At 37.3% G+C, this 13,032-nt stretch overlaps 1 protein-coding gene across 1 annotated transcript in view; it reads left to right on the forward strand.

Annotated features, from left to right (window-relative positions):
- LOC103515274 (metabotropic glutamate receptor 8-like) overlaps positions 1-11,443 on the forward strand; it is a 22,758-nt gene extending 11,315 nt beyond the window's left edge. Inside the window, exons 5-13 of the mRNA XM_026828014.1 lie at positions 297-529; positions 4,620-4,778; positions 5,515-5,677; positions 6,098-6,203; positions 6,976-7,127; positions 9,072-9,201; positions 9,623-9,727; positions 10,213-10,409; positions 10,843-11,443. Coding sequence (XP_026683815.1) covers positions 297-529; positions 4,620-4,778; positions 5,515-5,677; positions 6,098-6,203; positions 6,976-7,127; positions 9,072-9,201; positions 9,623-9,727; positions 10,213-10,409; positions 10,843-10,896 — 1,299 coding nt within the window. The 3' untranslated portion in view covers positions 10,897-11,443. The remainder of the gene's footprint in view (positions 1-296; positions 530-4,619; positions 4,779-5,514; positions 5,678-6,097; positions 6,204-6,975; positions 7,128-9,071; positions 9,202-9,622; positions 9,728-10,212; positions 10,410-10,842) is intronic.
- The last annotated feature ends 1,589 nt before the right edge of the window (positions 11,444-13,032 follow it).

A 13,032-nucleotide genomic window follows, 5' to 3' on the forward strand; every position in this document is an offset into this window, starting at 1 on the left:
CCCCTTTTTTATTTTGTCCTCCCCCCCAAAAATAAAAAAAAAAAAAAAAAAAAAAAAAAAAAAAAAAAAAATGAGGTTATGAGCTCGATCTATGCCAATCTGAGAATTTTACTTAATAGTCTTAATACGCTCTGATCTGACTGACAATAATTAATTACCTAAGATGATGAAGCCTCAAATGAATATCTCAAATAATGTTGTTATGTACGTACCGCAGGTACAGTCAATAGCCGAAACATTATGTAGATCGGAGGTTCCTTAAAGAAAGAATGTCCACAAAAATGTCTCTTTCACAGGTCTATTTGAAATATGAAAGTCACTGGGCCATCGGAGCAATGGGCCTGTCCACCATGGGTATTCTCATAACGGCGTTCATTGGCCTCGTGTTTATCCGTCATAATGATACCCCCGTTGTAAAAGCAGCTGGGCGAGAGCTGAGCTATGTTTTGCTGACGGGGATACTGATGTGCTATCTGGTGACGTTTGTGCTGGTCATGAAACCGACGGACATTGTGTGCGGAGTACAGCGGTAAGTGACTAGGTGTGAATGGTGGGTTGCCAGAAATTCTTCAACTAGGTTCCAGTGACGATATTAAGGAGGGTCCACATTTCAGCCAATCAGATTGCTTAAACCGAGATTAAAACTTAAACGGAGTTTAAAATCACTTTGTGGCCCCCGGCCCAAGTAATAAGGCTTTGTGAGGACCATTTTAAGGAGTTAGTTGAAATTACAGAAAAAGCCTTAGCCAATGGCATCCTATGGGGGAAACATGTATTTATATGTAGGTAGGTAACCTTATTATCTTGATGGATGCCTTGGTAACTTTGTGAAAGTCCATGTTGATAGAGAGAGGGAAAATAATTTTTACAACTTCACAGGTATTACCCGAATGTCTAGCATCCTTTCCCTGCTGGCACAAAATATAGCGTCCTCAATTTCAGTCCTCGTTGTTATCTCAACTTCGTTGATTAGTGTTTACCTGGCTGACGTCACTAGTGGACGCCTTGGTAACTTTGTAAAGGTCCATATTGATAGAGAGAGGGGAAAATAACTTTTACAACTTCACAGGTATCACCCGAATGTCTAGCATTCTTTTCTTGCTGGCACAAAATATAGCGTCCTCAATTTCAGTCCTCGTTGTTATCTCAACTTCGTTGATTAGTGTTTACCTGGCTGACGTCACTAGCCCCTTCAATTTCAGGGAGAAATACTGTGAAAATGTTTATAATGTGTTTTCGTTTCTCCCGTATAAGTACGTGTTGTTTGTTTTACTCTCACCCATCAATACGGCCAGTGGGTGTGTTGGAGATCAGGGGAAGATAAAAAGCTTTCACGTCCGAAAGTTAGTCCGTTTTAGTCCGTTTTGTTGTCCGTTAACGCTTGAACAAAGTCCTTTTCTTTTTATCAAAGCTAAAGAACATTGGGTAGTTGAGTTTATATTTGAATTAATAGACTTTTTTTATTATAATTTTATTTGTAGATATGTATTACCTATTGTTTCTTTTGGTCTATAGTCTTACTTCCTATGTGTTGTGAATCACAGATTTGCCCTAGTACCTACTACCTACCTTTAAGTTCATGCATTTGTCATAGTGCCAGAACATTTGTCCTGAGTAGATCTACATTAGGAGTTTGATATGCTTTCAGCAAAACTGGTAAATTGTTAAATTGCATCAGCTCCCATGGCGTACTATGTGTTGTGAATCACAGATTTGCCCTAGTTCCCTAGTACCTACTAACTACCTTTAAGTTCATGCATTTGTCATAGTGCCAGAATATTTGTCCTGAGTAGATCTACATTAGGAGTTTGATATGTTTTCAGCAAAACTGGTAAATTGTTAAATTGCATCAGCTCCCATGGCGTAGTGGTCACTGCGCTCGCCTTGCACGCGGGAGACCCGGGTTCGATTCCCGGCGGAGTCAAGAAATTTATATCAAGCAAATGATTGATTCCGTGACTGGCTGTTGCGGGGACCACTCAGCCTCGTGAGGAAAATGAGTAGCTATGACATATAAATGCGCATAGCGACCGGTGCCAGCATGGTGGGTAAACATTGGATGTCAGGATTTTTGAGATATTGTGGGAAAATCCTACAATGCTGCAGTGAGCACCAAAGTTGTGACATAATAACACAAAGAAGCTGCATTTGCCAGCCTACTTAGCTTAGTTGTTAGTGCGTCTGCCTTGTAAGCGCTAGGCCGCGGGTTCGATTCCCGCCCGGGGCGGTGTACCTAATTAAATCAGTTCCATAGAACTTGTCATTATTATTTTCGGCTACCAGCTCGTCTATCGTGATGTAGAAATAGAAATCCTATCTTCTCACATTTTTGAGTCGCATAACATATTAAAAACCTAGTATCGTTGATGTCAAATGCAGAAAAGAAAAAAAACTGTTTCCCCCTAAAATCAGTCCTGGAAAATGCCTGAGTGCCGGTATAAATGTAAGTGCGTTATGCTGATGGTGTTTGCTGTTATGAAAATAATAATCAGAAGAAAAATACCCATAATTTATTCAATTCTCAAGTCAAAACGTGAAAGCTTTTATCAGACTCGTAATAAATTGAGTTCTTGTTTTATTTTGTGTTCTTCTTCCTCTTTTTTCTCTTCTTCTTCTTCATCCTCTTCTTATCCACTTTGTCCAATCCATCCCGTGTGTGTTTATTAACCTTTTTTTTCCTTCTTTTTCCTACATATTTTTTTTTTTTTTTTTTTTTTTTTTTCTTTTCAAATACGTATTTCGTAAATGTAATAGAAAGTCTTGTGATGTTCACACCAGATTTTTAATTTTATTAATTCCTGTAATATTATAATATTATTTTTTAGTACCTGTAGCTCTAGGTACCTATCTACCTCTTGTCCACTATGTCTGCTTATAATATCTTATGCATTATTAGTTATTATTCAAACGTTTATTTTGTTATTATTTGAAATACGTTTACTCATCAAAATAACTGTGAAAGCTGTTTGTACGTTTTGTTTACTTTTGAAATTAAAATCAACTACCTTAGGTCGGTTGTAATGTAATATTTTTGTTTATTTATCGTCATTTGGCATTCATTTTTATTATGTACATATTAGTATGTACCTACTTAACCCTGTAAATAGTTATACTATTTACATAAATACAATTAGTATAAGTATGTACATAGATAATTTCTATATTTTTGTCAATAATAAGTAAAATTACTAACAATATTTCTGTTGATTAGTTTTTGTAGAAAAGTTGGTTTTTGAATTTCAACCATCAATTTTGTCATCACGAGACTGAATGAACTCCACAAGATAGGCAAATAGAAATAGGCACTTTCAGATGGTGAGATGGCAACCTTTACTCCTTTGTGTCGTTATCGTGAGAATAACTTCAGTAGTTTTCTTGATTTCTACATAATCAGGTAAATCTTCTATTATCAGGGAACTGAAAAGTCACATCTCTCCCTCAGGCCAGAAGTTACCACCCTGTCTGTACAAAATTATCGCCTAGAAATTTAGATAGGTTGATTGAATTTATGTAGATAAAAAGAGTACATAAGTATTTTATTCAAGTTCATAGGTACTTAGTTTATCTACATCTAGTCATTTTGATTTATAAAAAGTTCATATTCAATTATTGTTCAACAGTGATTACTAACTACGTTACCAACTACAGATCTCTATGGTTGTGTTAGCAATTTCTATTTTCAATTGATATTATCTAGTATTCCACATAGTTGTTCTTAAATTTCCTTGGGTTATAGGATCTTCTCGTAAATTGTCGCAGGATAAGGGACCATTTGGACGGTTGTTACAGCAGCTGGTATCTTGAGTTCAGTCTGGGGTGAATTCTTAATCCGATGAGCTGCATATAAGAAATTAAAAAAAAATGTTATGTTAGGTATTTGTTCAAGATTTTGTCTATTTGACTTCTGAAGGGTATTGGATTTCTAAATCTCTCCGTTTTCTTTGCCAATCTTTGTCAGTGTCAAAGTTTAAAATTAAAAACTTCACTTGATCTACAGTAAAAAATATAGGTACATTAGGTATATTTATTTTGTATTCCTAAATTAGCTCAAGTCAATAGGTACGTATTAAATTAGATTGTTCTAACTTTTTCTGATGTCGCCAGTTCTTTAGAACTGTCATATGAGTTTGTCCGCATGAAGCGTATATCAAACCCGGGACAGTGGAATACAATTCGGTAACTTGAGTTCAACAAAGACAGGGGTGTCTAATATGTACCATTTGGGCTATGGTACCCCCCCCCCCCCCCCGCAAGAAAGGACACCACGATATTAAGTAAGGTCCACACTTTTGTATATTGGAAATGTTGGACGATATTGTTCTACGACAATGTTTCCCAACGCACCCACATTTAGGAAACATTGTCTAAAACACAATCGTCCGACATTTTCCCACTTAAGTGTTGTAACTTTGACACTGCTTTACGTTGAACACACTTATTCCAATGGATCACGAGAACTTAAGTTAAGAAACGTAGGTAATGCTTGGGTTCATTTATTATATTAGGTGATCATATGGTAAATCACGTGCTGCTGATTTAATTTCTTGAACATTGTACAACATATACATGTATAAATTTGACAAAGAATTTTCAGTTACTAACTTCTTGCTGGGTTTCAGGTTTGGTACGGGCTTCTGTTTCACCGTTGTCTACGCTGCTCTACTTACCAAAACCAACAGGATATCCCGGATATTCAACGCGGGCAAGAGAACCGTCAAACGGCCTAGCTTCATATCGCCCAAGTCCCAACTCATCATCTGCACAGGAATGATAAGTGTGCAGGTAAATATAAATCCAACTCTAATAAAAACTAACTAAAGTCTAACAGTAATAACTAAATCAAATAAGTGTCTATTTAAAATGTATCAATACAGGATGGATCTTGGTTTTTGGTGGTTATCCTTCCACAAGGACATGGCGCCTTTATTCACAAGACATTTTCTATGGATCTCCTTCCATAAGAACTTTATTTATAGGACGTCCTTAAGTTGTCTAAATGCATATGGTAGTCCTTCCGCACAAGAGAAGGCCAAGAATAATATTAATGACTGGCGAAACATGTCTGAACAAACAATAAAAACCCCCTCCTTAACTGTGAAGAGTAAAAGTGACTTTAAAAGCTACTTGTGTCCTTCTAATCATATCAAAATTCATAATATCGATATTAAGGAGGGTCCACACTTTTGTATATTGGAAATGTTGGACGATACCTATTGTTCTACGACAATGTTTCCCAACGCACCCACATTTAGGAAACATTGTCTAAAACACAATCGTCTGACATTTCCCACCTAAGTGTTGTAACCCTGACACTGCTTTACGTTGAACACACTTATTCCAATGGATCACGATAACTTAAGTTAAGAAACATAGGTAATGTTTGGGTTCATTTATTATATTAGGTGATCATATGGTAAATCACGTGCTGCTGATTTAATTTCTTGAACATTGTACAACATACATGTAAAAATTTGACAAAGAATTTTCAGTTACTAACTTTCTGCTGGGTTTCAGGTTTGGTACGGGCTTCTGTTTCACCGTTGTCTACGCTGCTCTACTCACCAAAACCAACAGAATATCCCGGATATTCAACGCGGGGAAGAGAACCGTCAAACGGCCTAGCTTCATATCGCCCAAGTCTCAGCTCATCATCTGCACAGGAATGATAAGTGTGCAGGTAAATATAAATCCAACTCTAATAAAAACTAACTAAGGTCTAACAGAAATAACTAAATCAAATAAGTGTCTATTTAAAATGTATCAATACAGGATGGATCTTGGTTTTTGATGGTTATCCTTCCACAAGGACATGGCGCCTTTATTCACAAGACATTTTCGATGGATCTCCTTCCATAAGAACTTTATTATTTTATAGGACGTCCTTAAGTTGTCTAAATGCATATGGTAGTCCTTCCGCACAAGAGAAGGCCAAGAATAATGACTGGCGAAACATGTCTGAACAAACAATAAAAACCCCCCTCCTTAACTGAGAAGAGTAAAAGTGACTTTAAAAGCTACTTGTGTCCTAATATAAACAAACATCCATATTATCAAAATTCATAATATTCCCTCCACCCCCCCCCCCCCACTCTTATAATACATGATAGCGTTTGGCTACCCCATTGTCCTGATCGTGGTGTGCACCGTGTATGCGGTCCTTACTAGGAACATCCCGGAAGCGTTCAACGAGTCTAAACATATTGGTGAGTTCTCAACTGTTGAAAAACCGTTTGGTTCGAGAACTTTCAAACGTAGAATCAAGGTAAAAGAAAAACCACAAGCACCTCTATGTAAAATTTCTGTGAGATCCTAGAACTCTCGGAGGCTAGCACGTCTGCCTTGTAAGCGCTCGGTGGCAGGACCACCTGGGCGAATTTTTTCCGAAACAGATAAGGTTCGTTCCCGGAACGGCTGGCTTTCTCCTATCCTGCTCTTCTTCTCTCTTCGATTTCGGGACGATAATGTTGTTATCCGTTGTTATAGTCTCCTCTATCAGACTTCACAAAAAAGAGGGGGAAAACTGTGCCGTGAGTATCAAAGAAAACTGTGATATTTATTGTTCGATCTCATCCTACAAATTCTCTGATTCTTGTTTTATAATGATTCTAGCACGTCTGCCTTGTAAGCGCTAGGTGGCGGGTGGTCCCGCCCGGGCGAATTTTTATCCGAAACAGATAAGGTTTGTTCTCGGATCGGCTGGCTTTCTCCTATCCTGCTCTTCTTCGATTTCGGGACGATAAGACCTCCGTTGTTACAGTCTCCTCTATCAGACTTCACAAAAAAGAGGGGGAAAACTGTGCCTTGAGTATCAAAGAAAACTGTGCTATTTATTGTTCGATCTCATCCTACAAATTCTCTGATTCTTGTTACAATGATTCCTATATTTGGGTGGAAGATCTCATTGTGTGATAATCCTGCCATAAACCCTTTAAAAAATAATGAAAATAAATAAAAAAAATGTCATTTTCTCCTCAGGTTTTACCATGTATACAACCTGCGTTATCTGGTTAGCTTTTGTCCCGCTGTACTTCGGCACTGGGAATCATATGCCTCTGAGGATAACCACCATGTCGGTCACTATCAGTCTGTCTGCCAGTGTTACAGTGGCGTGTCTATTCTCACCCAAGGTAAGGAACATTATGGGTAGGTTTCACCAACTTACTTTTTAGCCTCTAACATCCCTATACAAATAAAATGGAACTTAACAGGTCTGTTAAGGGCTGCAAAAATACCGGTGAAAAAAACCACTATTAGGGATCAAACTCATAGAAAATAACTTAATTCAAATCAATAAACCTATATGAGTTAGCTTGGCTATTAACGCGTCTGCCTTGTAAGCGCTAGACCTTACAAGATTCCCACCCGGGGCGGATTTTATCCTGAACGGATAATGTTCGTTCTTGGAACGGCTGACTTTCTCCTCTAGGAGTTCTTTAGACTTTATATTTAGAATTAACTACAAAGTGTGGCTTTTTTTCGATCTACCTATACCACAATGAACAAAATCTTTAATATAAAAATAATCTACAATAATAGGCACATCGTACCTAGCTTTTAGAAATTTAGAGCAACAAAACAGAGAATACGCATGGAACATAATTCCTATGAACGCCGTGAAACTATGTGGTTATGCAATGTGTAAAACATTTAATACTTGGAAATTGCAAATGGGATGTGGATGCGTGTATGTTCCCAATTCTCATAGAATGATTGTGTGATAGGTAGGTACCACTGGTGTTTTCACAACATTCGTCACGATAAGAAAATACCTTAGAATTTGGAATAAATTCAGCAAAATACCTACTTAATAATAAAGTCATAATATTTCTCACAATACCTACCTAGGTATAAGAACAAATTCAAGTGCTCTAATTTGAATATCTCATCGACCTTTATCATACTTGCCCATCTCAATTACGGCTTTTATCACACTTCTACGTTGAAATTTGAGATTAAAATGCGCGATAAATTATCTAGAATGAATTCAGAATTTCATTTTCAACCATTTTGATAACTGAGTCGGTAAAGTCAGTCACTATTCCAGGGGGGCTAGTTTTTTTTTATTATTATTATTTAGATTTTGATTATTACCTTTGTTTGAGGTATATTGAAACTAGATTGGTAGGTATAAGATTACAAATAACTCGTAAGTGCTTTTTTGGTACCCATGTACCTAATTAAATCAGTTCCATAGAACTTGTCATGATTATTTTCGGTTACCAGCTCGTCTATCATGATGTAGAAATAGAAAGCCTATCTTCTCACATTTTTGAGTCGCACAACATATATTAAAAACCTAGTATCGTTGATGTCAAATGCAGAAAAATAACTGTTTCCCCCTAAAATCAGTCCTGGAAAATGCCTGAGTGCCGGTATAAATATAAGTGCGTTATGCTGATGTTTATGGGTGGGTTTCACCAACTTACTGTTTAGCCTCTAACATCCCTATACAAATAAAATGGAACTTAGACCTGTTACGGGCTGAAAAAATACTGGTGAAATCCACTATAAAGGATCAAACTCATAGAAAACAATTCAATTTAAATCAATAAACCTACCTATATGAGTTAGCTTGGCTATTAACGCGTCTGCCTTGTAAACGCTAGACCTTACAAGATTCCCACCCGGGGCTGATTTTATCCTGAACGGATAATGTTCGTTCTTGGAACGGCTGGCTTTCTCTTATCCTGTCCTTCTTCTCTCTTCGATTTGAGGACGAAAAGACCTTAGCAGTTACAGTTCCCTCCATCAAACCTCTTCAAAAGAAACCTAATTATGACCTGGTACCTATTTATTATGTTTTCGATTTTCTTCTAGTTATACATTATTCTGATTCGTCCAGACCAGAACGTCCGTCAGAGTATGATGCCTACTTCTCGGTACAAGAGCACATCCGGTCCTACCATTGTGACCAATAATGCACATACCAATGACTTTCTCCTATCCTATCTTTCTTCTCTCTTCGATTTCGGGACGAAAAGACCTTAGCAGTTACAGTTCCCTCCATCAAACCTCTTCAAAAGAAACCTATTTATGACCTGGTATTTATTATGTTTTCGATTTTCTTCTAGTTATACATTATTCTGATTCGTCCAGATCAGAACGTCCGTCAGAGTATGATGCCTACTTCTCGGTACAAGAGCACATCCGGTCCTACCATTGTGACCAATAATGCACATACCAATGACCTGAAGAAAGCTGGTAAGTATGGAGCAGGAATCGACATTTGTGTCGTTGTTTTTCGAAATTTGTTGAAGTGAGGTGATAGATTTCTCTTCAGATCATAACAGTTAAATTCAATCCCTGGTGATCTCTATTTTCCTTACCTATTTTGATGGCTTGATAACTGGACGTATTTCAGGTAGAACTAAATATAACTAGATTTTAATCTGGTTGATCAGGATCGCGAATTTCAAAGCTTACCTACTGTGATGATATTCTTATTTGACAACTTTCTCTGGAGTTGTTGTCTTTGCACGTGTGCTCAAACAATATAAATTTTCCAATCCTTTCCCTAATAAAATATATAGAAGTTATCAAATCAAAGATGACAAATTTGAAGTTGAAGATATTACAAGAACCAGTAACTTTAGAGTAAAATTGATCTCTTCTTCAATTTCAGATTCACTCAAAATGAACTGCCTGGAAAAGCCAAAGCCTCCTCTGAAATCCGTGTCCACCCAGACATCAAACCCGGGTCTTCTGAATGGGGACGCACTACATGAAGGTAAACCTTTTCGTTAGAATCACACTGACGTGATAAGTTAAGTCTTCATTTGTCCATTAAAGTTAAATTCTCAAGCCATATTCAATGCTATAAAAGTAAACAAACCTTATTGGTGCAGTTGTTACGGTGAATTTCGGGTCTGGAATTTGGTAGTTCGAGTAAAATCAGTCAACCGAATTTCCCATATTTGTCACAGCTTTTCACTACCCAAAATTATATCCTTTCACAGATACCAATCTTCCGTCGAAAGCCAAATCTCCTTCGGAAGAAAAACCAAAGGCCAAAGTATCAACAAGTTGTGAAGTATTTGTCCATTAAAGTTAAGTTCTCAAGCCATATTCAATGCTATAAAAGTAAACAAACCTTATTGGTGCAGTTGTTACGGTGGATTTTGGGTCTGGAATTTGGTAGTTCGAGTAAAATCAGTCAACCGAATTTCCCATATTTGTCACAGCTGTTCACTCCCCAAAATTATCCTTTCACAGATACCAATCTTCCGTCGAAAGCCAAATCTCCTTCGGAAGAAAAACCAAAGGCCAAAGTATCAACAAGTTGTGAAGAGGATAAGCCAAATTCAAATTCTAAAACCCTTCCTCCAGTGGCAGAAGAGAGCCCTCAAGTGATAGCAACTAGTACGGAGGATAAACCACAAACCAAACCGGAGGAGTTGACCAATCATAAGGTTCCATTTTCATTTTTCTCAGTAAAAATAAATAATAATAAAAATAAACAAACAAACCGAACGGTCGAACAATCTAGCTGGATTGTTTAGCTACTCATCAATCGTTAGGACAGTCACTCACTATCAGGAATCAGGTAGACCTGTCAGATCTACCTGATAGTGTGTAGCTGCCCTTACTATTTCTAGGTAGGCACGACAATTTTCAAATTTTTCAAGGGTGAAACTCAGTAGGCAGGTTTTATTTAAAAAAAAAAAAAAAATCGAGAATTTCATCTCTATCCCCCCCCCTCCTCAAATCCTTCATGAAGTACCTAATTTTGGATTTTTAGGTAGCTTATAGTTAGTTTTGTAGGAGTTGATTAAAGATTAAACATTAAACCATCTGCTCTCTCCTAACAAATGCACTAAAAGTCATGTCCATTTCCATTTTCAGGTCAACCAGGATAGTGTGAACAACAATGTCCCCTGTATGACTAGCAGTTTATAGCAGTCTTGTGACGTTTCCACTGACGTCATCACACCATGCGATACTTCCCAAGACAGTGGTGCCCCTGGCGTCAAAAAACGAAAACACAAGCACAAACGAAAACCAGTTCTTGTATAGTGAATTCTATTATTCTTCTTTGGTGTACAGTTTCTCAAATTGTTGTAAGAAAAAAACGGTCGTCTTTCCTTTGTAGACGCATTTTTCTAGTGCGTCCACTTTTTATTTTATTTTTTGATTTTGTAGATAAATCGTTGTTGCTCAAGGAATGTTTTTACAGGTACAATTATTGTTTACTGGCTATTGTTTAGTATTATTATTGTAGATACAGGTGATATATGTGGGATTTCTGATGAGACCAATTTCTGGTAAATTTATTAGTTGATTTTGTATTGACAATTGAAATAACAAAGCTTATTATGATAGAAATAGTTTAATTAGATCTGTTGTATGCCAAAAGATCTTCAGTAGTCTGTTTGTCAGTCTCGTTACATACACCTACCTAGTAGAGTATCAGAAGTATGTATTTCAGTGGTTAGACTTTCCTACCGAATAATAATACTATCTAAATTTAATTATGTAGGTTACTTATCTCATAATTTAATCGAAAAATTCGGTCGATGGTACCTTTTGACTAAGATCATTTCATGGAATTCACGGTCTTTATTCACCTGAATTTATTATTTCAGTCTGTAAATAAAGCTTACTCTATGCTCTATGTTATTAGTTATTACTTATTGTGAATACGATTATTACCTATTAGTTATTATCATTTTAATTAATGCAGAAACTTAGTATAAAATATGTACTTATTATAAAATTGAACATTTTTATCATGTATCTCTTGTACAATAGTAATAGACTTAGGCTAAAAGAAGAGCGGAACGGAGAACATAGTTAGAGCTCAGCTCTATGCCGGATTGAATTCGTCATTTTTCTGTACAAGCTCGATGCTCTATGCCAGGGGTCGCCAACCTTTTGTGACTATTAGGAGACCCTTGGCGAGTGACCTTTAGTGAACCTGTAAGAACCCAGCCTAGTTAGCTTAGTTGGTAGTACGTCTGCCTTGTAAGCGCTAGGCCGCGGGTTCGATTCCCGCCCGGGGTGGATTTTATCCTGGGATTGAATTCGTCATTTTTCTGTACAAGCTCGATGCTCTATGTCAGGGGTCGCCAACCTTTGATGACTAGGAGACCTTGGCGAGTTACCTTTAGTGACCCTGTAAGAGTTTCTCTCAACTTGTGCGACTGTCTTCGATCTACTAAAAAACCTCTAGCCGCTCTAGCGAGCTGCCGGTAGATCGTGATAAGGGTTGGCGATCCCTGTTTCATGCTGTTCGCTCCACTTTTTAGCCAAAGTCGTCTCAGTCATAACCCCTAGGAAAGGTACCATTGGAGTTCGATTGTGACTTTGTGACGGCTTTTGTATGAAAATATCTACAATTATTTCCAATATGACCAGAGGAGAGGGGCACCGAACAAGGCTGAGTGCGTTAATTGGCTTCGTTTTTATGCGAAATACCAGGCCATTACCTACTTATCATAGTTTTAGGTTCATGTATGTATTACCATTGTATGTTTATAAAATATCTACCTACTATATTTGTATTTAAGTCTCAACTAAACGATATTTTACAGATGTATTTCTATATAAATTTACTATATTTATTTTATGCCGAAATATATGAAAATGTAACTCTTTTGTCCATGACTTATACCCAACTGTATTGTTTCTATCGGATCAGGATTCTATCTAATAAGGCCGGGGGCCACAAAGTGAGTTTAAATTCCATTTAAGTTTGACTCTCGGATTTACCAATCTGCTTGGTTGATTTTTAGCCCGTCCTTCCTTTAAACCTCTAGCGAGCTGCCGGTAGATCGTGATAAGGGTTGGCGATCCCTGTTCCATGCTGTTCGCTCCACTTTTTAGCCAAAGTCGTCTCAGTCATAACCCCTACGAAAGGTACCATTGGAGTTCGATTGTGACTTTGTGACGGCTTTTGTATGAAAATATCTACAATTATTTCCAATATGACCAGAGGAGAGGGGCACCGAACAAGGAGCCCAGCTTGTTAAATATTTCAGCCAATCAGATTGCTTAAACCGAGATTAAAACTTAAACGGAGTTTAAATTCACTTT

Source organism: Diaphorina citri, unplaced genomic scaffold, assembly GCF_000475195.1.
Source record: "Diaphorina citri unplaced genomic scaffold, Diaci psyllid genome assembly version 1.1 scaffold1309, whole genome shotgun sequence".
In the NCBI taxonomy this organism is placed as follows: Eukaryota; Metazoa; Arthropoda; class Insecta; order Hemiptera; family Psyllidae; genus Diaphorina; species Diaphorina citri.